The sequence below is a fragment of the Polyodon spathula genome, chromosome 3, assembly GCF_017654505.1.
Source record: "Polyodon spathula isolate WHYD16114869_AA chromosome 3, ASM1765450v1, whole genome shotgun sequence".
Taxonomy (NCBI): Eukaryota; Metazoa; Chordata; class Actinopteri; order Acipenseriformes; family Polyodontidae; genus Polyodon; species Polyodon spathula.
In genome coordinates, this window is record NC_054536.1 from 52,849,803 (window position 1) to 52,875,390 (window position 25,588).

Consider the following 25,588-nt stretch of genomic DNA (forward strand, 5'->3'; position numbering starts at 1 on the left):
TGTTTAGGTAGATTGACATCCAGCACCTTAGATGACAAAGTGATGATCTGCTTCATCACAGTTCATCAGAATAGAGGGCACTGTGGAGTTCACATCAGAACAGAAGCTGAAATGTTTTTATTCCTAAAGGTGTAAAACCCATAGACATGCTGTCAGAATTGCATTGAGTTCAAAATGCATCTCTCTGTATATTTAAATATAGCTGAAAATACTGATTTAGCCTTTATTTATTTATTTTACATATATAACCTTCAAATATATTTCTGCTCCGTTTTACTCAAAATGCATGCACAAATTCAGTATTGTCAATTTGAAAGCTTCCAAATTCCAAAACAGCAACATGCTAACCTTTCAACAGTGAGATCATCAGAGGTTGGCTTTTCTGCATGCTGTGCTGAAGCTTCAGGGTGGGGGGGTGCCTCTCGGGGTACCTCTTGATTGTCTCCTTCATTCTGAGCCAACTTCCGAAATGGCAGCAGTGACATAAAAGACAATAAACCTGTCATGTTGTTCACTTCGTACTTCCTTTAACCATACCTGTGCATAAACAATGTGGCTTGTCCAAAGTGCAGCACAAAAGCGAATCTCTGGGCACTGAATTAAGACAAAGAATTCAGCAAAACATTCCCTGAGTAAAATAGTTCATTTAGAAAATATAACTCAAGATAAATCTAAGCCAGGGTCAATAACAAGGAGGTTTTCCTGAAAGGCTCAGGAGGACAAACATTCTCCTTTGCATGATGCTATGGCAACAGTAGCACCTGTATCATATCACAGTACAACTAGGCCCCTCCTTGTCATTAGGTACTGTGAAAGGACAGAAACCCTGCACACTGGAAAATGTGTGTTTTGTGGCTTGCCTTTGCACAACCACATAATGTAAATAGATAATTGTTTAATTGATTCATTTTTTATTGATTTATCGAAAAGTGTGGAATGTGGTCAGGTGGGAATTGATGATTTATTGTCAATTATCCCTGGCCACACCCTATATAAATAGGTCTGCAATATTTGTGGCTGCCTCTGTGTGAGGCTTGTAGGAAGTCTATGGGGACAGACCTGGGGGGAAAAAAAAAAAAAAAGTATTGTGATACTTATAGGTTTGGTAAACGGCTTAGCCAGCTGTTTTTTTGTAAATGAATAAACATACCTGTTTTACCATGAACACTGTTGCGGACATTTATTCTTGCACTAGAAGACAGTGGTAAAAGGTCCCGAAAGTGGAAAAACATACCCTGATTTGCCACAATATACACAGGTAGGTATATTCCATGTCAAACTAATTTTCATTAATAGTCTATAAAACATATTTGATTTACCTTGTGTGTATTGGCTAAATTATTATGGTCACATTTTAGGATCAGTTTCTCTTTATTTTTAAGGTGTCAAGTTACCTGTTCAGTTTGTGTGCTGCTGTTTTGCATTTCTGAAGAGAGTTTTCCTTTTCCAGCTGAAACTGAAGTGTTTATTGTATCTTGGTTTTCTACTTTTATCCTTTCTTCTTCTTCTTCTTCTTTATCAACTAAGACATCATCGACTGAGGAATTCTATGAATTAATAAGACACATCAAAAGTGTAGTGTGCTGAGAAGTTTTTGCAAAACAAAAGGGTGTTGAACTAAATATTTCTTTGTTGAGGTTTTTAGGTACATAGGGTTTTGAGTGGCTCAGGACAGACACGGAAGGGCTGGTGAAAAAATAAATAAAACTGCTTCAAAAACAATTAATTTGGTTTTAAAAAGGCATTATGTAGCTGAGCTATACTAATGGCTTTTTAAAAATAATATTAAAAAAAAGTACTGTAAAAGCATCCTGGGTTGCTCTGCATGAAGAGTGCTATATAAAAGCAAACAGCATTGTATTATTGTATAAAAAAGAATTACAACAGCAGCAGTACCTTTTTTTTTTTTATATAGTAGCACACAGTGATTGTTGTGTTATTGTTCCTGAACAAAAGTCCCTTGACTCTGTCCTTTTTTATTTTGACAAGGGTTTACAATACATTTAAGAGCTGCACCAGTGGGTGTCATTTTATGGTAATTATGGAGGGGCTATTCCAGTATTTCATAGAGCATGCATCATATGAAAGAACCAATGACTAAATGCACACTGCATTAAAAAAATTAAGGTGTTTACAAGGATGTTGTAAGATTTTAGAATGATTTTACAGAAACATTCCAATTAAAAAAAAAACTAAAACTAAAAAAAAAAAAAAACTTTTAAATATATGTCCAAGGATGGCTAAATGTAATTATTTGTCAAATGTTTGTATTAAAGGGTACCTGTAGTGGTAGTTCAAATAAAATCATTTTAATAGAAAACATGTAGCACTTTTGCCCCAATTTAAAGCCCCTGCTGGGCCAGTTTACAATATAAAAGCATTAAAACAACGTTACACTTCTATGCATTAGGTCTCTCACACGGTGCACAGGATATGACGTCGGGTCATTGATTTCACTATTTCCGAATACTGCTACAGTTAAAATTATTTGCGATCATTTATCCAATTATTATTGATGAAAAAAGTCAAATAGAAGGGTACTTATATGAACCGTTGAGGTCCGACTACCCTAGTTTAACGTTGTCAGGCAGCGATAGTGAATATTCAGATGAGGATAATGAGGAGTCTACAACCATCCTAATCAAAGAAAACTGAACCAAAAAGGCTCCAAATACTTGGTGCACTTGTAGTAAATGTGTTTTATGGAAACACTGCTGCAATAATTTTTGTCTGTGTCAATTATTTTTATACAAGACCTCCACACCATGCACATTTAAAGTAAAATCACTCTAGATGTGTACTTCAAAGTATATAGCCTACACATAACAAAGTACTCTGTACTGTAACTGGTCGAGACACATTTATTATTATTATTATTATTATTATTATTATTATTAGGCTTCCAAGCTGACTTGGGAAGCCTATTGTTATTATTATTATTATTATTATTATTATTATTATTATTATATTATTATTATTATATATTTTTTTTTATTTATTTGTCATTTTTCCTCCCAAAACTTTAAACTGCTCCTGCGTCAACCAAGATGGCAGGCTGACGCATTTTTTAGAAAAGCCTTTCAAAATCTTCAAACTGGGAATTTCTACAGTGCCTATAGAAAGTCTACACTCCCTTTCAAAATTTTCACCTTTTGTTGCCTTATATCCTGGAATTAAAATTAATTAAAATAGTTTGTTTTTCATTTATCTACCCCACAACTTCCAAGTGAAAAAATATATTCTAGAACTTTGTAGAAAATTAATTCAAAATAAAAACTGAAATAGCTTGGTTGGAGTGTCCACCCCCTTGTAATAGCAATACTAAATTAGCTCAGGTGTAACCAATCGCCTTCAAAATCACACACCAAGTTAAGTGGCCTCCACCTGTGTTAAATTGTAGTGATTCACGTGATTCAGGATACAGTCAGCAGTTCCTGTAGGTTCCCTTTGCTGGGTAGTGCATTTCAAAGGAAAGACTTAACCATGAGCACCAAGGAGCTTTCAAAAGAACTCCGGGACAAAGTTGTTGAAAGGTACAGATCAGGGGATGGGTAGAAAAAAAATATCAAAGGCCTTGAATATCCCTTGGACCACGGTGAAGACGATTATTAAGAAGTGGAAGGTGTATGGCACCACCAAGACCCTGCCTAGATCAGGCTGTACCTCCAAACTGGATGACCGAGCAAGAAGTTTACTGATCAGAGAGGCTACCAAGAGGCCAATGGCAACTTTGCAAGAGCTACAGGCATTTATAGCAAATACTGGTCAAAGTGTGCATGTGACAACAATATCCCAAGCACTCCACAAATCTGGCATGTATGGTAGTGTGGGAAGAAGGAAGCCATTACTCAAGAAAGCCCACCTTGAATCCCTTGAAGTATGCAACAAAACACTCAGGAGATTCTGTAGCCATGTGGCAAAAAAGTTTTGTGGTCTCACAAAACTAAAATAGAACTTTTTGGCCTAAATGAAAAGCGTTATGTTTGGTGCAAACCCAACACAGTGCATCACCCAAAGAACACAATCCCTACTGTGAAGCATGGCGGTGGCAGCATCATGCTTATGGGATGCTTCTCTGCGTCAGGGCCTGGAAAGCTTGTGAAGATAAGGGGGAAAATGGATGCAGCAAAGTACAGAGAAATCCTGGAGGAAAACCTGCTGAAGTCCGCAAGAGACCTGGGACTTGGAAGAAGATTCATCTTCTAGCAGGACAATGACCCCAAACATGCAGCCAAAGCCACACTGGAGTGGCTTAAAACAAAAAGGTCAATGTCCTGGAGTGGCCCAGTCAAAGCCCGGACCTCAATCCAATTGAGAATATGTGGAAAGAGTTGAAAATTGCTGTTCACCAAAGGTCCCTGTGTCAATACAATTGACTTTTTTCAGAAATGTTGTTTGTGCATAAAGCAAGATGGCCACCTGATGCATTTCTTTAACAATATTTCAAAATCTTCAGTCAAATGTAAAACTAGCTCATAACTCCTTACAAAGTGCAGCTACTTTAATAGTTACTATGGAACACATATAGGAAACTATGTGAGCTCTATCCAAAAATTACCTTGCCTGCATCTTTTGACCTCTCCTTAAGTTAAAATGTAAAACTAGCTTATAACAGCGCACATAGGGTTATGGTTACTATACAAAACATTCATTAACCCATATATGCTCTATTCAAAAATTACCTCAATAACTTCTAGACAGAAAAACAGTAAAAAAAACTGAAGAGTAACAATTTCCAAACTTTTTTTTCTACAATTCATTACAAGTGTTCACGTCACTGCCTGACGTCAGCTCTTTCGAGTGTTACTTGACCCAGAAAGTGGACAAAGTGGACAAATCACTTATTGGATATGCAGAGAACAGAGAGTTTTGTTATTTTTGGGTACAGGTACCCTTTAAGATTCCCTCATAGTACAACAGAGATTCGTGTGCTGTGCTAAAGTTGTGCAAACATGCTGCTACTACGACTAATTTAATTAAGTTTATATTTTTTAAATATATTTTTTAACTACATAAGTCAAGTTTTGGTTTTGGTTGCCAATGACAGGACTTGCAGATTAAAATCCAATACTTTAAAAAATGTGCTACTCAGTAAGAAAAAAAAAAAGGTTAACTCATTTACAAAATTGATTTCATGTTGTTTCCCTGTGATTTTCTGGGTGACAAACCTGAGCAGGCTGCGCTCTCAAGCTGTGCTCCAAGTGGCAGTGTCTCAGTGGCTCCACAGTCTGCTCCGGGTGAACCAGCTCATGACTCGGGTCTTCCTGATGCTCCTGGTCAAAATGTCCAGCGATTGAAAGGGTCTCTGCTAAAATGCCGCCTTTATAAACCTGAAATAAATTCAGTCCATTATTTTTGGATTTTCTCCATAGGTAACTTTTCACAAAGCAAAACTGCACACAAAGTTGCATGCAAAGACAGAATGATACACTACACATTCTCACAATTAAGGCAAACAGCTCAACAAAACAGCCTGCAAAGACAAGTGCTGTTGTACATTAGTAAACAAGATATATTCCTTTAATTTCCTAATGTTATTAAACTACTGTCATTCATGGTAAACTACATTGTAAATATATTAACAGTCTTATAGAATAAAAATAAATACACACACGAGGGCCATCCTCATCTAATTCCCTAAATGATTTTCTGGGGTCAGGCTTTGAATCCACAACATTTTTGCAGTGCAACTCTAACCAGAAATATTTTTGCCCTGCTTGATTTCTAAATGCACCTACTGTACAAGAATGAGTATTTCGCTCTGCTCACCATTGATTCCCGTAGCACAATCTCCTTCTTGCTTGCAAATTCAAGAGATAACTCAATGTTAATTTCAGGAAACTGACACTCCTTGTCCAACAATTGTCTTGTATAGCCAGTCTGATGAATTTGATTTCTGAGTAAAAATATCTCCTCAGTCTTTTCTTTCAGTTGTTTCTCAAAAACCTTCTCCAGTTCTCGTCTATTTGACTCAAAAACAAGCCCGGGTTCTTCCGTTTTGCTCTCTGTTTCACTCTCTGGGTCTTCAGAAACCGTCTGTATCTCAGACGTGGTCTCTCTTGCTGTCTTAGTAATTCTTGCCAGTTCAGTCTGCTGAGCAAATTCTATAGACATCTGCACAATTACCTACATACAGAAAACAAACATGTGCATGCTGATTAATTCAAATGTTTTTGCCCATTTTAAATTACAGACATAACTTATTTTTGTCCTGTCCTTCATTTATTACTTTCAATGCATTGAAAACATGTAATATATAAAATATTGCAAGTACAGAAACAAATCAATGGAAAACATTTTTATTAAATACCAAATGCTATTTATAATAGCAGTTTCTCTTCTGTAATATATTTTGTGCAAACTGAAACACTGGGCATTTCTCTACAGTTTGTAAGAATAATCACCTCTCTTCTACCTAAGGAGTAACATTTCAGATACATTGAAGCTGCCATGATGAGCGAACGAGGCAATACCTTGGCTATTTCTTCCTCTATCTTTTTCTTGTACCATTTCTCCAATGCCTCAATTTGCTTGGCACCCTCTCCTGTGATTTCACTTGATTCAGGCTCTTTGATAGATATGAAGCCTCCATTCAGGTTTTCTTGGTTCTGCTTAGCAGATTCTGTGATTCCCTGCGGCAGGGCTTCTGTCTCCAGGCTATGCTGCTCCCTCAGTCTGGAGGCCAGCAGGTCCAGTTCTGCTTTGTGTTGCTCCTTCAGGGAAGTGACCTCTTGGAGGTACTTGGCGTGCAGGGCCCTCCTCAAGGTCTGCAGCTGCTCAGTCAGTCGCATTGACTTTACTGGGGATTGGAGTTCTGCTTCTAAACCATCCTCAAGCTCAAAATAAAAGATCATATGATTGTTTTTTTTTTGTTTGTTTGTTTTAATTGTTATGTTGTATTCCATAGTATGACCGACCATTGGATACATATCAATCAAAAGTGGTTACTTTATCTCTAAATGCTCATTTTACAATTTGTACTGTAAAAAGATAAACAGCAATAGTACTTCTTAATTGAGTTAACATGCTTCCTAATTTACTGATATATGTCATACGGAAACTTACATTGTCCGTCTCCCCAGTTAAACAGAAATTGTGCTGATAACTCAGCCACCACTGAAAGTAGAGCGTGCAGAAGTAATGTGATACGCCAGTACTTTGAAATGAAGTCAGATGTTCATAGTCATGATCAGGTAATATTGTGCCTTGGTGTGGAACAAAAATCAAAGACTAACTGTTGCTTAAAAAGAAACAGCCAACATACATACTGTTGGGATTTGAAATGACAGATTTGTCCTGGAAGACTTTACACCTGACATTTTTACTAATCCAGGAATGAAACCCTATTTAATATAGAGTAATTAAAAGGCATATTGAAGCACACTCCATGGAAAGAAATGAAAATGCCACTACAGTACTTTTAAAAAAGCATACCTTTATTTCTTCAGTACAGTGTTGTTCCAGATCATTATCCTTTTGCACAGCAAACTGTGATTCACTGGAAATACTGAAAACAATAAAACAAATAGGTTGCGCTGTTTCAGTGAATTACCTCCAAGATAATTTTAGATAAACTATAAAAAAAAAAAAAAAAAAAAAAAAAACTGACATAGCAAGCTTATGGTAATCTCTCTGTTTTTTTAAATTTTTTATTACAGTATTTTTATTAAATATTATGCAAAAAACAGTAAAAACCAATATTTAACACCAAGAATAATTCACTGTGTGTCTGAAGCTCTGAGAAATATTACAGTGCTCACTACATCACACATTTAATGGTAGTGCTGTGAGTTTTTGCCTTACGAGAATGATGCTGAGAATGGAATGGCACTCAGTTTTAAAAGTAAATGTAACCATTAAAACATACTATATAGCTGATTGCAATACATAATAATCAACTGAAAAATGAAAAAAATAAAACAGCTCTAAGATTCCTATGGCAGAGAACCATATGTTGACATGGTAGTTTATTGCCAGCAGGTGGCATTATAGCATTATAATGCTATATGCAAATCCAATTGCTATATCTAACAAACAACTGTTTGGCAGAAATATAATCATAAGCCACACAAGTCGTAACAGCTTTTACTTCACAAAAGACACAACGACGTTCTCTATGCAACAAAAAATGTCTGTATAAAAAAAATCATAATTTCCAGGTTATACAAAAGTATTCTATTAAACAGGCCTAATCAAAGAACAACTATGTTATGGCAAGACAGATTTCTACTTGAATAGTTAACAAAGTAATGCAATGCCCTGATGATTCAGATAATAAAAGGTGAAAATAAAATTCTCTACCCATGCAAATACTAAAAATAAATGTATACTGTCTTGTTTAGAGAGCTAATCCAGTGTTTTGTTCTGTAAAGTAAGTGTATAATCTGAATCTCCATAATATTTATCTGTTTTTTGTCCTATTACACGTTATAAATGAAGCAGATTAGGAATTGCAATCAGTGTATTGGAATATTTTTGTATAACGTCCCTACTGTTAGCTCTGTGGTGTGCAATGTTGTGCTATGCTATTTATTTTTCTATACTGTGTCATCCACTTACAATTAATCATCAACATGATAGTGATTTAACATTTTAAAAGGTGATCTTAAACATTTATTTTTAAAAGATTAAAACATTAATATTGTTGTGGAGGCCCCCAAAAGCTAAGACAGAAAACAGTAATTGAATTGCACTTTAAAATTACTAATGAGTCCACTAATAGCATTCCCATTACTCTTCCTGAATGACATTGTATCTAGAATGTCCTCCTGCTTTGGTGTCAGGTCACTCCGGTACGCACTCACACTCTCCATACTTACCAACATTTGGAAACTGTTCAGTGGGACGCTAGATGCATCATACACATGGGAGGGGTCATACGCAAAAAACACTATTATATAATAGACGTATCCCCTCAACTCAACACCACACGACCAGCATGACAGTAAACATAGACACAATGAAGCGGTCTTACCTTTGTACCCCAGTAAGTTAGTGATGAGCAGATGTGTCAGCCGCACGAAGAGCACAGCGTGTGGTTTTCACTAACACTACTGTGCAGAATAAATTAATTATTTTCTATGTGTAAATATCGGGACTTTCTTCCTATGCATCGGGATGCAGGATATTTGCTAGGAAATCAGGACTGTCCCGACCATATAGGGACTGTTGGCATGTATGGACTAACTCATGTCAGATTGCAAGCAGGGGCAGCAGAACACTTCTGCTCATAAATGTTTCACAGGTAAGAAAAACAACAATAAACCCCTCACTTTCTAACCAACCATTTTCAATTAACAGTTTAAAATGATAAAAACACATGGTAAAAGTATGTTAATGCTAATTAACATAGTTCTTGCCTCAAATGATTCAGTGTAAAGCTAATAAATATGGTATTACTGAAAGTAAATAATTCATTCTATTTTATAAAGCTTGAGGTTTTACATTGAAATAAAACAAAAATAAAAATAGTCTGATATTCCACAGGACCAACTATATGTAAAATATATATTTTTATATAAATTCAATTTATGCATAAAAAAGTATACTTTTTTATATATATGGCCTGCATCTTAATTTGAGTGTAGTGCTAAGTATTAAAGAGACATCAGTGCCCCAGTACACAAACAGCAACATGACTGACTGCCGAGAAAAAACTAGCAAAGACCAAAGACGTCAATGCCGATCTCAAATCACCCATGACATTCAAGCAGCCATTTTCAAAGAAGCATCATTAGCTTCCTGAAGAATTTGGAATAGAAGCTTTTACAATTTCAGAGTTTTGCTATTAGGCTCAGTTCTAAGAAACAGTAACAGCTTGGACAGATCACAAATGCTGATCAGACCCCAGTATTTTTCGAAAATACCAGTGTTCAGAAAAGCGGAGAAAAACAGTAAAAACAGTAATCACGACAGTAAATGATAAGCAGCACATAACCGTAACGCTCCGTGTGATAGCAGACAGCCACAAACTGCCTCCATATGCATAACTGATGTTGTATGTTTGTAAATGCATCTTTACTTGAGGTTTTACTTTTTCCTCAAATTAAGGGTGGGAAATTTGGACTGCGTCTTAAATTCAAGGGCCCCTTAAATATGAATGATATGATATATATATATATATATATATATATATATATATATATATATATATATATATATATATATATATATATATATATGTATGAAATTATGTAACTGTACATACCTAAACTGTGCTTCTGAGCCAGTAATTTCCTGAAGCCTCTGTTGTACTACAATCTCTGTTGTGTACCTCTCCTCTGTTTCCTTGATCTGTTGCTGGTAATACATCCGTAAATGTTCAATTTCTTGCGTATGCTTGTCCTCAAATCGAGTCCTTTGCAGATTAAACTCTGACTTCAGCTTTTCAATCTCTTCTAGGTGTGCTGACCTGACTTTCAACTGCTCTTTGAGATCTATAGGGTTGAAAGAAGATTACTGTGAGATAATGCAATAAAAACAGTGCAACATATTTGTTCAGAATAAAGCCTCCCTTAAATATTCTACATTGTTTCACTGTCACATATCATGGAATGAAAAATAAGAACTTGGATTGCCAGATTATTTATAAAAACAATTTAAAGCACATTCCTTTACATTAGATACAGGCAACTAGGCTGCCTGATCGCAGAAGTAAAACTAGAAAGGGGTATCTTTTCATAATGCTAGGTAATTGCATAAAACTTAATTTTAACAGGATGAAACATATACAAATGGAAATTTATAATTTCTAGAAATTTCTCAAAAACAAATCATTTTAGGAAAATTATTTTGTAGCAAAAGTTTTGCTTTTGTGGACACCCTGTGGCTGAAATAGAAACCCCAGTCCCTCTTGCAGCCAATTCTCTTTGAATATCTTTGGCAGTCAATCTCAGATTGCTATTAAACTTCTTCACAATTCTTCTGCTTGTTCTTGGTGAAAGAACTTTCTTTCTTCCAGACCGAGGGAGAGTTCTGACAGTACCATGATACTTCTTGATAATAGAAACAATAGTTGAAATTCGGATACTCAAATGCTTGGAAATCTTCTTATATCCTTCTCCAGCTTTATGACAATAAATCATTTTCTGCCTAGGGTCTTCAGATAGTGCTTTACTTTTTCCCCTATATTGACTTATTGGTAATGACAGAAATCATCCTATGCCTAACCCTTTTATACTCTCTAAAAATGTTCACCTACAATCCAGCATTTTGAATATTTTCTTAGAATTAGGTTCTGCATTATCATGTTGAATTTTATTGCACCTTGTAGACAACACTATCATAGCATTAAAGGTTATGAATACTGTTGAATTAGCATGTTTAGAGTTTTGCAAAGAAAAAAAAATGCTGAAATAAATTGTAGACATCTATTTCTTGTAACTTTTGTTCACTCATCCACAAAAGCAAAAAGTTTGCTACAAAAATGTTTTCCTATAATTATTTGTTCGAGAAATCTACAACTGTATATGTGTACCAAATGTAAAACCACTATCTCCAAGTATGTGGAGTGCATCACTGATATGCCAGATAACCTGTTAATTTGTTATGGACAACATCTGTAATGCAATTCAACTGAGAGAATACTAGAACACAGCTGTACCAAAATGAGTATACACAAATACATAAATGTCTGTTACCATGTAAATCCTCAGAACTAGCACGGACACTTTCAATCTGCATTCGAAGACTAGTCATCTCTTCCTCGCTGCTGTACCTGAATTCATCATAGTCTTTCTGCAATTCCTCCAGCTGTATGTTAGTTATTGTTGGAACACAGACAATGCACCAATTAGTAAAGAACTTTGACGTGGCTTTTATACTGTAATAGTGCTGACATTTTGGTTTTATTTTATTAAAAAAAAAAAGTATGATTATTACATTTTTAATCACATGGATTGGGATACAGGATAACGAATGAGACTTTTTCTTTACTGAATAATTAAATAGCACTGCATACCTTGCGGCTGTCACTTTTCAATAGTGTCTGAATTCCCGTAAGTCTATTATACTCTTGCAAAATTGTATCCTTCAGCTTCTGCAGCTCTGTGTGCATTTCTACAATTTAAAAAGAAATATTGTTGACTTTCAGCGTGTTAAGCAATGTATTTTTCAACATTGCATCAATAAGAGAGCAATATTACCTTTTGCTTCAAGTAAAAGTGAACAGGGATCCCCAGTTTGCTCTTTAATACCAGCACTGGTTTCATCTCTGCTTCTCTTTGCTTCTTCTGATTCGTTGTACTGAAGTGCTTCCAGTTCTTCCTCCCCAAAAACACTTCCAAATGACTACAAACACAGTAAATAAGAATTACTCCCAAGAACCAAGAAACATACTATTGTTACTTAGCAAGTGTACACTGTTCTTATGAATGGAGAGGAGCAAACTATTATTGTTCTTGTTTTGTGGTCTATTTAGCACAAGGTCCTGAATAAAGGAATCATGTTGGGGATGCGCCATGGTGTATTTTGAAAGAAAGATGAGTTACATGACATTTAAAGCTAGAAAATAAATGTCCAGTACTAATCAGCTGTATGAGAATGAAGAAAAACACATTCAACGATTTATGAATAGGACAGAAAAAGTATGCTTGGTTTTACCAAAATCAGTTGCTTGCATTCTTCAGACACCAGTTTGCTAAGTTTCTGAATCTGTTGCTGTGAAGACATTCGTTCATCTCGGTCATCTAAAAATACATGGAAAATGGTATTAATATATGTATATACGTAATAAGATTAAAATAACTTATTTCGGGCTTTGCCACTGCTTCTTGGGCAGAGTCCGAAGCTCCGTCTGTTCTTTTATTCCAGTTCTGAGTGACAGGCAGACCATGGGAACCAGGAATTAACATAAGAAACCCCATTGACACTTACGTAGTACCGTCGGCAAGTGTCGGATAGGAATCGAGATATATATACAGCTCAACCTCATACTTCAACGTCATACAATATTACCGGCAACAATGGAACAAAAATGTGCATGAAGAACCCCACTGACACTTGCGTATAAAAAACCCACTATTATTAGTAAAGTAATAACAACCGATAATGGGTTGTATTGAACTGTCCAATCGGAGAGATGGATGCAGTTACAGGATGGAACATGAATGATTAGCTGATTCACGTTTGACAGTGTTTATGACAAGCCATCTAACAGTTGGAGAGCGTACTCACCAGAGTAACGTACATATCTAGATTTTATTAATTTGTTTAAAATAATAGCCTTGTATATCTCATGAAATATTTTATATAGTCATGTCATCAATAAAAATACAATTTTAAATATATATATGGCTATTTTCTGAAATCAGACTTCCTGTGTAGTTTTTATGAATGAGATGAGTGAGTGAGTGAGTGAGTGAGTGAGTGAGTGAGTGAGTGAGTGACGCTAATCAGGTAGGAGGGCCAAACAAGTTCTTCAAAACTTAGCTCTGTCTCTGTCCCCTGAAAACATAAAATGAAAGGAGATTAATTTCAGCTTTGACCGGACATTGTTGGGCACTCTTAGATCTGCCCGGGCAAAATGCTGGAATGAAAGATCTTTGTGATTCATTTTAGACTTTGCACAGGCAATCCACGTATTGCCCAGTTTCAGGCATTGTCTGTAACATATGTAACAAAAACACATAACATACCACAGTACAGCATAAGTGGACTTATGGATAAGGGCTAATGGATCTACAACCATACCATTTCCAAAAGTACTGTACAAAATTAGATCACTACATATTGCAATTTACAGCTAAATACAAAATTAGAGGTGTTGCCATGAAAAATACTGTCAACCAGTGTGTAGAACAGTACATGAACCTGTGTACAAGCACAAGTGTGCCATATGGTATACTCCCATTCTGATACTCTCAATAGCATGTGATAAAGACTGTAGTAAAAAAAAGTTTTATTACAGATGTAGGAATGTATATACTGTCCATGAATCTTTACTATATCTCCACCCCCAGGGATATGGAAATGAGAAGAGTAATTATGAATATTATGAAGCGTGAGCAAGTAGTATTTAATTTTATGTCCCCAAGTCTTGAATGTCCATGGTCCCAATCAACATGCATTACTGGGAAACAAAGATAAGTAGACATTGGTAATATTGTGAACTAAAACAAAGCATGTAGGGGGAAAGGCACCTCTAAAAGAATGGTTTGTAAACATGAAGCAAAATGCTTATGTAGAAAATCAGTAATGGTTGTTAAAGTATTTTTTAATGATTTCTGAATCTATAACACAGCACAATGATACATATGAATAGACAGTCATGAAGAGGTTCTAAAATTATATAAGCTGCTTTTAAAACCACAGGTTTTTAAGAACAATTACTCAATTTGGTCAGAAATTCAGCAAATGACAGATTTTCACACTCCTAAAAGGCTGTACCAGTGCAAAACAAGAACTGGCAACATCTGCCTGTTTACTGTGATGGCTTTCATTCATTTTGCATCAAAGAGAATTCAACAGTTGTGATGTTTTGCTACAACAGACTCTTAAGCTTTTGCACTTCCTACCTGTTTTTTGCTCCTGCTGGTATTTTCTATGAAGCTTTTCTACCTCCTGCCTGTGTCTAGCAGTGAGGTCCTCTTCTAGCAGATACAGGCACTGCTTGTCAGTCTGAAGTTTCTCTTGAAGCAGCTCAAGCTGTGCAGTATATATCTGAGAAAGACTAATTCGTTGGGCTTCCATCTGCAGCCTAAACTCGGCCTATGGTGATAAACACATGAAACCAGCTTAATTAACATAATGCCATTTGTATACAAAATGCTAGTTATTTTAAACATCATCAGGGTATTGGTGGCTCAGAACACTCCTCCTTGACACACAGAAGTATAAATTTGTGTTGTGCATATTTAATTCAGCAAAAAATATTCAAAACACTCCTACCACTGTGTGAGGGGCAGAGAGCCACTGATGTTAAGTATCCTGTTGCAATTGACAAAAAATACATTTGCCACTATCTGTACAATTCTTCTACTTCTCCACCCTATGTAGGCAGTATGATCCTATATAACATTATGGCATGGGTTGTATCTATATGCATCTTTTGGGTTCTTCCTAGTCCAGGCCACACTGCTTTAAGTGCTGTTTTATAACGGCTGTACATCAGTTTGGCTCGTAAGCTAAATCAGACTCACTATAGTAAATAGCACACCTTCAACCACTGCCTTCTAGAATCCCCATCTACGGAGAACCCTACTTTGTTTTAGCAAATTACTACTAATTACAATATATATATAAAGAATAAATCAAGACGGAATTGGAAATAGTTTTTTTTTTTTTTTTTTTTTTTTTTAATACGTTGAGGTTGTTTGCCTTTCTGGAACCTCAAATTTACTTAAGCCAGTTGCTGCTTAGTCTCCATTCCAGACCAGTTTTCTGTAAGCTGTGATGTTATTGGTTGTGTGTGTTTCTTGTTATCTACATTATCATTTTCATCCTAAAATACAATATCATATTAAACTGTTACAAATTATGAGGTCATGTGTTATATTACTGGTATTCAGTATTACTGATATACAGTACTGTACAACATTTACACGTTCATGAGAATGTGTGTGTGTGCATTGCCTTCTCTTGCTGAATGGCTGGTCCTCATTTTTTGCATGTAGTGCAGTGCCATCACAAGCCCATACCAATGTGAATGTATGAGACAAATTATACCTAGAGCATTTAGTTTTAATCTCAAGTGCTTCAATGCATTGCCTTTAGAGACACAACCTACCGAGTAGAATGCAATTAGAGTATTCAGAAAACATCTAGGCTACAAGACACACTTGTCAATTTAAGGTTAATGAACCACTATACACTGAAACAATGTTAAAATAAACACACAGCACTGGTGTTTTAAAATGCCATCAAGTATGAATGAATAGGCTGTTTACGGCAATCATCAATTTTTTCCAACATAATCTAGACTGCTATTGTAGATATTTTTTTAAATATATTTTTTATCAGCTTTGAATTTATTTTTAATGCCACACATCTTATTTTTGTATCCAATCAGAAAAACATTGCATTGCATATCATTTTATTCCCAGTTTCAGTAACATTTCCAGTGATAATAGTATCAGTTTCATATATATTATTTTATCTGCACCTTATGGACAAGGACAGGGAAATAAAGATTATTAAAACAATCAAATATTGCAGGCAGGAGGCAGAAAGGGTAAGTGTTGTAAACCCTACACTCTGTTAAATAACACTCAATTGTGTTAAATTAAACTAATATTTTAAGTCCTACTGGTATCATTAGATGTGTTTATCAAAAATATAAACTACCTCTCTAAGTACTCTGCAGATATACAATAGAAGTAATTGCTTTAATGCTGTTTCTTGCTTCAAGTATTTTATTAAAGCCTCTTAAAGAGAATTAGTTGTCAAATGTAATTGCGAATCTCACCTCTGTCAGAAGTAATTTTTTTTTTCCTAGCATACACTTAAATAAACACACTAACAAATAACAATACGAAACACAACCAAAGTATGATCATTCATATTTACCTGTTCTATCCCACTGCATTCCACCTTCTCTTCATTGTGCTTTTCTATAAAACACTCATCAGCAGTCTCTCTTTGGTACTGTTTATTCAGTCTCTCGTGTAAATTGAACATCTCCTTCTCTGCAGCAATCAACGTCTTTTCCTTTTCCTCTAGCTTCTTGTGCAGGGACTCTTCTACCAAGGCTTTCTGCTGCACAAGCTTTGCCAAGCCCAGTTGCTCAGTCTTGAACGCATCCAACTGCTGCTGCAGTTGGTAACTGTCAGGTTGTACTGTGGCCACTGCAGGGCTTTCAGTAACAGATTTACCCTTTAGCTCCTGAAGCTTGGCTAACAGGGATTCCTTCTCATGAATAAGACACTTCTGCTTTTCTTGAAATTGTTTTTGTTTCAATTTTGCAGTCTGCAATGAAGTCTGTAGTGCAATTACTTTCTCCTTTAACAGTGCTATTTGGTGATGATGATTCTCAAGTGTGCACGACCCTGTGTCAACAATTTCAGTAGCTGTACTTCCAGATGATTGAATATATTCCAGTGTCTGGTATTCTAATGTTTTTACCCGTGTTTCCTGTGTTATATCCAGTTCTTTGTGCTTTCCCACATTTTGTCTGTATTTGTCTTTTACTGATCTTAGTTCATTTTGTAGCTGCTCAATCTCATTTTGTTTTAAATGTAATGTATCAGAAACCTCAGACAGTCTCAAGGACAGCTCTTTCTTCTCCTTTTGAGCAACCTCAAGCTTTTCCATCAGCTCTGTTTTATCTTTCTCAACAACTTCGCCATCATCAATACAGTGCCGCACAATTTTGCCTACTTTACTGGTTTCTACTGCCAAAACTCCAGAGCCATCCATTTTTTCTTTCTCACTCTGAAGAAATGTAATCTGCGTGTGCAGACTATCCATTCTGGCCTCATATTGAACTCTTTCCTTTACAATCCTCTCCTCTAAGCCAGCTTTCACCTTCAAAAGGCAAGTGTACTCATCCTTAAGCTCCTGATAATTTACCTCAAAGTTTTTCTCTGCAAAGGAAAATGTATTTCTCTGTCTCTCAACTTCCTCCTTCAGGTGAACCTGTTGATTTTTAAGCTGTTCATTTTCTGAAGTGAGTCTGTCTATTTGCAGCTGTTCATTAAAGGTCTGAGTTTCTATGCCAACAGCACACGTCGCTGCTGAATTCTCTGAAGCCGACATGCCAATAGCCAAATTGCCGACCTGCAATTTTTGTTCCAGTACCTCCCTTGATTTCTTTAGCCTTCCATTCTCATCTTCCAGTTCCTTAATTTGCATGTACATGTCATCCTCTTTCTTCATCTGCTTCTCTAGCACTTCATTCTTTGCCAGCAACTGCTGAATCTCATGTTCAAGTGTACCCTTTTCTTTCTCTACTTTTTGTAGTGCTTGGATCTTGGTCTGAAGTTCCTTTATTTCAAGAGTCATTTCTTCAGTTTTAGCGTTTTCCAGTGATTGACTTAAATCATCTTTCATCTTGGCGATATCAGATATTAGTACCTCTTTTTCAGAGACTAAACTATCCCTTTCCATTTTTACAGACTCTAGTTGTTCATTAAAGCCCTTCTGCATTCCTTCTAGCTTCTGCTTGTACTTCAAGGCCAAATCATCTTTCAGATTCTCAATATTTATCTGGCTTTCTCTTTGTAGGTCTTCTTTCAACTTAATTAGCTCTTCCTCATGGCTAAACAAAAGTTGTGTCCTCAACCTTTCCAACTCGGCTTCTTGGGATTCCGCCATCCTATCTAGAACAGCATCTTTCTCTCTCTCTAACATTTCCAATTTGATCTTATAATTAGTAACTTCCGATTCATGCTTCGACTCCAATTCTTTGGTAGATTCTGCTGCAGCAGCCAGTTGGTCTTTAAGATCACTAATAGTGGTTTGCAGGTTTCCTATCTCCCCTAGTTTGTGCTCCTGTTCACATATGCTCCGAGAAGCTCTCTGGGCTTTTTCCCTAGCAAACCTGAGGTCCTCCAAGAGATCCTCCACCTGGGTTTGCAAGCTGGATTTTTCTTCTGCAAATCTGGCAAGCTGCTGAGACTGTTCTTGCTTTACCTGATCTTTCTGCAACCGAGCCTCTTGCAGTTTAGCATTAAGTTCATTTATAGCCATATTCATTAGGTTTACTTGATCTTCATTAGCTACACTGCCAGAGGGGTGAACTTGTCTCCGCTCTTGTTCAGATCTGTGCTGAGCAATTAGTTGGTCCATTTCTGCCATATGCTGCTTTCGAAGTTCTTGTTTCATTTGCACTATCTGCTGCCCATACATCTCATCCAGTTCTGCTCGGAGCTGATCCAATTTTTTTTGCGTGTCCACCTCCATCTTTTGAATAATCTCGCTTTCTGAAAGGTTTCCTTTATGATAACGTTTCTGCAGTTCTTCCACAGTCCCCATCAACTGTTTTATCTCACTCGATGACTGTCTTTCCCTCTGTTTTGAGTTGTTTAATTCAGTTTTAAGAGTTTCTATATCTTGACATCTCTCCTTGCTTAAATCTTCTAATAACATATCAGAAGCCAAAAGCTTTTCCTTCAACTCTGTTTCAGTGTTTTTGTGTTCAGTTATTGTGTTCTCTTGCTGTTCAATTAACTGCTCTTTCTCTTGTAATCTCTGTGAAACAGAGCCCACTTGCTCATTTGTAAACTGTATTAAAGAAAAACAAAATTAAGATTTAAATACAATTTAAATACAGATCAGTTTACTAAGATTAAGGTACCATAATTCTGAAATTGCTTGAGTGATGCTTTACCGCTTCAAACTCCTTCACTCTGTCCTGAAGAAGATTTATCTGTAGCTGGTACTCTTCGCTCTTGCTCTGGTAGCTCTTTAGCTCAAGCTCTTGTTCTTCAACCTGTTGCTGATATACAAGAATCTGCTGCTTAGCTTGTAGCAAGTCTGTGTCAGTTCTGCTAGTGTTTCTTAAAGTTTCACTGGCCTGCAAACAAAGAGCAGGACAATGTTCAGTATGTTTTATACAGACTATAAGAGCTTTTGGGTCATAAAAAAGGGTGGTTGTAGAGGTTAAGACATTTGAGATATGGCTGGAAATTAAAACAGCGAGGTAGTGAAACAGCTAATGTTTACTGAACACCAGTGATGGACCAAGATATTCACAGAATGCACCTGTATACCAAATGCGAAGATACTGACCATGAGACTCATCCAGAAATTAGTCACATGGCCTGGCATATCACAGGTAAAAGTGAATTACAATTTGCATGAGGAGATCCCAAACATTACATGAGATACACTGTATGAGCAACAGATTTACAAAAACACAATCTTCCCCCACAGGTATACATAATTATTGCACACTATAGTAATGTAATTCTAAAATTGCTTGACTGAGTGATGCTTTACCATTTCAAACTCCTTCACTCGATCCTGAAGAAGATTTATCTGTAGCTGGTACTCTTCACTCTTGCTCTGGTAGCTCTTCAGTTGAAGCTCCTGTTGTTCAATCTGTTGCTGATTCTTAAGGTTCTGCTGCTTGGCTTGTAGAAAGTCTGCAGCAGTGCTGCTGTGACTAGTGTTTCTTAAAGTTTCACCTGCCTGCAACTGACAAACAAGAACATGTTCACTATTACTATTATTACAATATAAAACTGCAATATGCCTGCGTTCCCACAATTATATGATTTGTTGATAATTTATTTCATGGTAATTATACAAAGTCACAAGTAATGAATCACCCTATCCTGTATATCAGCAGATGTAAATGTCTGACACATGAACAGGATCCTCTCTCAATAACATGTCCTTCCCAAAGTTCATTACAAAAAGGGAAGCGGTACACTGACATATGAAGTGCCTGTATATATTTCATCTTTATTTGCACAGCTACACTGGATGTCTTCCAATATGCTTGTTACATTTGCTTTCCCTTTTTTTGTTCCTCATATGAACTCATTTTGCAACAAAATGTCAATCTGAGGGACAGCCAGGCTTGGTGCTGATTTACCTGCTGAAACTGAATCTGCAGTTTCTGACTCTGTTCTGTCAATTCCAAGAATTCTCTCATGATCTCATCTTTTTCCTTCCGGGCCTGCTGCAGGTTAGCTGTGAGCTGTGTGATGATTCCATCTCTTTGCTTGACTGCAGCTTCAAAGTCTTGGAGCTGTTAATAAAAAAACGTTTAAATAAAATGTTAAAAAAAAAACAGTAATTAGAAAGCTTACTACAGGGTTAAACAAAGCCCCGGTAGTAGTTTTACCCAAACAAAGGAAAAGAGTAACTTGAAAGTAAGAATTTACAGCAGGTAGTACTAATGATAGAAAATGCACATTTGTAGTTATACCTCTAGCTATGATGTGTTTTGTGATAATACTGTATTACAAAATGCATCAAGTAGACTATTAGTACAGTATTACACCTTACATTGATATAGCAACACCTATTAACTGTCTTTCTGTTAAAGGCCTTTTTTACATTTTAAAACCAAACGTGTGCTTAAAATTGAATTTGTCCTGCAAAGCTATCATTTCATTTAAATATATGAAATTTAGCAGGCCTTAAATTTGTACAGAGCGAGGTGCCAGGACGCAAACAGTGACAATACCGTTCTTAAGAATCTCACATTCAAAATCATAACAAGTTTATTTGAAAGAGTGTGTGTACTACTAGTGTTATAAGTTGTTTGGCTGTGGTATATTTCTGTCATGTGTTATAACTGGTATCGCAACGGTAAGTACCATGTTCTCCATAAACGAGTTTGTATATAGTAATAGCGGTTAAAAACGACTATTTTAGTTTGACTTGTTTTTTTTATTTTGTAGCTAAAAAAATGCTGTCTGATGCCTGTGAATTTCTAGCTTACCCTAATATATACACCATTGGTATAGCTTAACATTTCTACAGTGATGGCTGCGCAAAAGATAAACTTTATAGTCCTGTACATCTACCAACACACAGTATTTACCCAAAGAGGAATGACATAAAAACAACAACTGAGAAGTGCACACATTTTTAAATCATCAATACGCTGTGACCCAGAAGTAAACTTTGATCTTCGCCCGTTGAAATTGCACAAACCTCAACGTCATTGTGTAAAATACTTTATTCACTGGCATCGAAGCCAAAATTTCTGGAAAAAAAAAAAAAAAAAAAAACTAAAACAGCAGTTTTAACCTCTAGTATTACTGTACACAAAACTAATTTATGGTAAACATGATACTTACTGTTGCGATACCAATTATAACACTGACAGAAATATACCAAGACTCAACTTGCATTTTCTAAACAGCTTCAGCTTCTCCAGAAACAGTTGGAGACTGTGCTGGGGTATCTGGGGGATTGACTTCAATCTTGATGTATTTCTTTTGTGAAATTACTTACGTTGTGTTTTTCAATTTGTATTTGTGTTTTTCAATTTGTATTTGTGTTTTTCAATTTGTATTTGTGTTTTTCAATTCAAGGACACCATAGCTTGCAGACATACAGTCACAGACAATATTATTGGTAGGCTACACTTAATATAACATAATTCAAGAAATATGTGAAATACACATTGAGTGAACCTTAGTCATTAATTACTAAATAAGATGTAACATACTGGTTTAGAATTATCACTGACATCTGAAAGCCGTGATAAAAGCAAAAGCAGGTTGTGTTCGTGTTCATTGTATTAAGAATTAATTGGATTGAAAAATGGTATTGTTAACTTTAAAAACAGGTTGTATTTTTTTGTGCAGTGCAGGGCACTCCAAAGGAAGCAGGGAGCCAAGTGATTAAAAAAAAAAAAAAAAAAAAAAAAAAAGGCATAACTTTTCATTTTGAGCTTGATCAATTCTGTATTTACTGCTGTGCCCATAGTTTCATTGCCATAAATCGTAACTGTGTGAACACTGGGATCTTATTATTCAAAAGTGATTATACTGTAATAGCAGTCTGTGTGAGTAGTACTTTTTGTGTTTTAATACATATGTTAAAAATAGTCTACAACATTATCTAATTGTTTAAGTCCTTTTAAGTCCTAGAAAAAAAGGTTTCTACTTCTGTAAGGTTTCTTGCAAGGTGGCTCAGAGACGGCACTGAAACGTATTAATTCCTGTGTGAAAAGCTAAGCCGACATTGTAGCGCTATAGTGGGCGTGGATTGAAAGTCAACATCCCACGTAACTGCACGTATACCGGACATGTTGGGTATTTTTTGTTACATGCTTTAACTTTTTCAAATACAATGGCTGATCAACAACAAGGTAGTAACTGGAGACTGAAATAAGTTAAGGAATTGTTAACTTTACAGGTTGAGGAGGTGAATTCACAAACAGAAGGGACCGTGCGCGATACTGTAATTTATGGGTGAATCACTGTTGCCATGAAAACAATCTGTTGACTGACAGGTGTGAAAGTGGTACGCACATGATCCCTTTGGCTGCGTGAAAGGATTATGACCGTATTATACCGGCACAGATTGGGCAATTTTGTGCTGTGTTAATGGTATTTTAAGTATAGACCAGGTATGGGCAACTGGCAGCCTGCCAACTTAATTGATGTGGCCAGCCAACAGTTAAAATATTATTTATTTTGCTGTGATAAACACACATTACTGCGGGTATAAAGTGCTTGTTTCAATGTGGAAGACCAATCGCTAGGGGCTGTGGTTGCACGTATGCTGAATACAAAAAGGAAATTCAAAATAAATATAATAAAATACAATGAGTGTAAATTACAGAAAGGTTCTAACAAAGTGTGGCCATAACAAATAAGTATACAGTACCTAAAAAGATATGTAAAAATCATACAAATATAATGCAACAATACAAGAAAACCCTAGTTTTTACAAAATGAAGACAAAAACTCTAGTTTATGTCTTCATTTGGTAAATCTGTAGAACAAACATGATTACACTTATATACAATAAAGTTTTTTTGTTAGTTTTTGCTGCTGGTTTATTTCTTTTCCCCTCTCTCCTACTTCATCCCTTCCTATCTTACTAGCAAAACTGTCCAGGGGATCACAACTTTTGGGCTCACTTGGTCGGCTAATGGAAGACCAACAGCTTGCAGTGCAGTGTATTTCTTTGCCAGTCTAAAAATAAATAAAGAGGAGTAGTTCAAGACATAAATAGACACCACTGCCAGGGTGATCTTATTTTCTTCAGCGAAAATAATTTTCAGCATTTTCACCAACTTTTTCTGAACCGTTTTTGCTGGTCTGTGGTAGCATTTTTATTTGTAAAAAGTAATCACAGAGAAAGGCAGTACAGCCCAAGACATCTTTGAAGGGGTTTGTTTCCAACCTGAGTTTCCCACGGCACTCAATCTGACAAGCTGCCTGCTATGCCCATCACGTAGAGTCACTGAAAACTTATGAAAAAGTTATTTTCTTGATCGGTTATCCAGCAAAATATTTTCCACACATATTTAAATTACATTTGACTGTAATGTAAATCAATCAGAAAAAAAAAACAGAACATGTAAACATTATTTCAACTAATTTAGCAGAAAGCATTTTTTTTTTAGCACTAAGCAATTAAAAGTTCTCACTAACAGCTATTTACATCTAAAAAGAATGACATAGGATAATATTTATACTATCTTTTTAACAGAAGCTGTTTATAAAAATCCTTTTAGATTTAAATAAGTAAATATCAGAAACAAACCTCAATTCTTAAAAACGAGACATGCTGATGGACTGTATGGAAAACTACGGTAGTCCTATCACTTCACAGTGCAAGCACAGCCTCCTGTTTTGTTTGGTTGTCAGCAACATCACTTTCATATGTGATTTGCTAAAAACAACTTGAATGACAGCATATATTAAATAACAGAGCAACTGAAAGCAGAAGTTGTGGTGCTTATTGTGGCAGCATATTTTTTCAAGCTTCTTATTGTTTTAGCCAGCAGCTTCTCTTAAAGGTACAGCGGTCTGTTGCAAATTCGCACCATTGGCACAGAGCCGCTGGCATTCAAAGTGTTAAGTGTACAAAAAACGTACCCACCAGTGTGGCGTATTAGTTTGTGAAATTTACCCACCACAGACCAAATTAACCCGCGTTTGGCAGGTACTGATTTCGACCCCTGTCAATTTAAAAAAAAAGGTGAGTGTTTCTTTTTAAAAGTGCAAGAGGTGGTTAGCAGGTTATTAATAAATACTTGATATTCACTGTACATATCAGACAACACTTTAGAGGTTTCAGTTATAATGAATTATACATAGGCCTTCTGATTTTTGGTTTTAACCGATAAAACACCCCTGATACAAAAATCGATGGATAGCCAATAAATACTGGAAAACAGTAAAAACTGTTAAAAAATCTACTCACGTTGACTTTACCCCTTTCACAAACAATAAAAATAAAACCTACCACAAAAATAATAATAAACACATTTCCCAGTGCTGCTGGGCAATGTACCGCCTTCCTGACTTCTATCTATCATTGATTAGTTCTGTATACTTTAAACCCGCCCCAACTACTGAGTGACAGCACATTTAAAACAAGATTACAATCAGGATGGAGGTTTGTTAGCTGTATTTAAAGCTGTACTATAGTTAAAATACTGAGGATGTAAAACAGAATTGTGGCGAAATGTACAAAAATGCCTACACACAAAAACCCCTGAAGAATGTGCCTGTGACCATAGAGATTTCGTTGTGAAAGACAGAAAAGGAAAGAAGGTACAACTTAAGTGTGCAAGTACTTTCGAGTTACCATACATATGTTGACAAAAAAAAAACGCTCAAGCATTTTGGAAGTAACCGAAAACACTAATTTCGAAAACAGCTAAAAATAAGCACCGAAAAATACAATTAATAAAACCCAAAAAACAAAAGCCTTAATTATATTATATAGACAATCACCACATTTCATAATACAGTAGTCTCTGGCTAAGAGAACACCCCTCGGGAAGCAAGCAAAGTGTTCTAATAGCCAAAGTGTTCTCCAAGACACAATATGAATCAATAAATAAATATTACTTGTCATGACGCACGTGCATCAACATATGAAATGAACTGAATATGTAAAAGCAAAATAGGCAAATTTATGTTAATAAACTATAAAGATAAAGTAACAGACAAACTAACATTAACAAAACTAAAGCAAAACACGGTCAAAAAGCTTCAATCGCTAT

General features: G+C 35.9%; 1 protein-coding gene across 8 annotated transcripts in view; it reads right to left on the reverse strand.

Annotated features, from left to right (window-relative positions):
- Window positions 1-25,588, reverse strand: part of LOC121313172 (A-kinase anchor protein 9-like) — a 151,188-nt gene that overhangs the window by 90,326 nt on the left and 35,274 nt on the right. For all 8 annotated transcript variants that reach the window (XM_041245459.1, XM_041245458.1, XM_041245463.1 and 5 more), the window contains 16 exons: window positions 20,477-20,632; window positions 19,876-20,073; window positions 19,265-19,450; window positions 16,504-19,158; window positions 14,514-14,706; window positions 12,601-12,686; window positions 12,144-12,288; window positions 11,960-12,057; window positions 11,640-11,751; window positions 10,208-10,436; window positions 7,435-7,507; window positions 6,474-6,836; window positions 5,770-6,126; window positions 5,169-5,330; window positions 1,395-1,547; window positions 349-461 (listed from right to left, as the gene is read on the reverse strand). In XM_041245459.1, coding sequence (XP_041101393.1) covers window positions 349-461; window positions 1,395-1,547; window positions 5,169-5,330; window positions 5,770-6,126; window positions 6,474-6,836; window positions 7,435-7,507; window positions 10,208-10,436; window positions 11,640-11,751; window positions 11,960-12,057; window positions 12,144-12,288; window positions 12,601-12,686; window positions 14,514-14,706; window positions 16,504-19,158; window positions 19,265-19,450; window positions 19,876-20,073; window positions 20,477-20,632 — 5,279 coding nt within the window. The remainder of the gene's footprint in view (window positions 1-348; window positions 462-1,394; window positions 1,548-5,168; window positions 5,331-5,769; window positions 6,127-6,473; window positions 6,837-7,434; window positions 7,508-10,207; window positions 10,437-11,639; window positions 11,752-11,959; window positions 12,058-12,143; window positions 12,289-12,600; window positions 12,687-14,513; window positions 14,707-16,503; window positions 19,159-19,264; window positions 19,451-19,875; window positions 20,074-20,476; window positions 20,633-25,588) is intronic.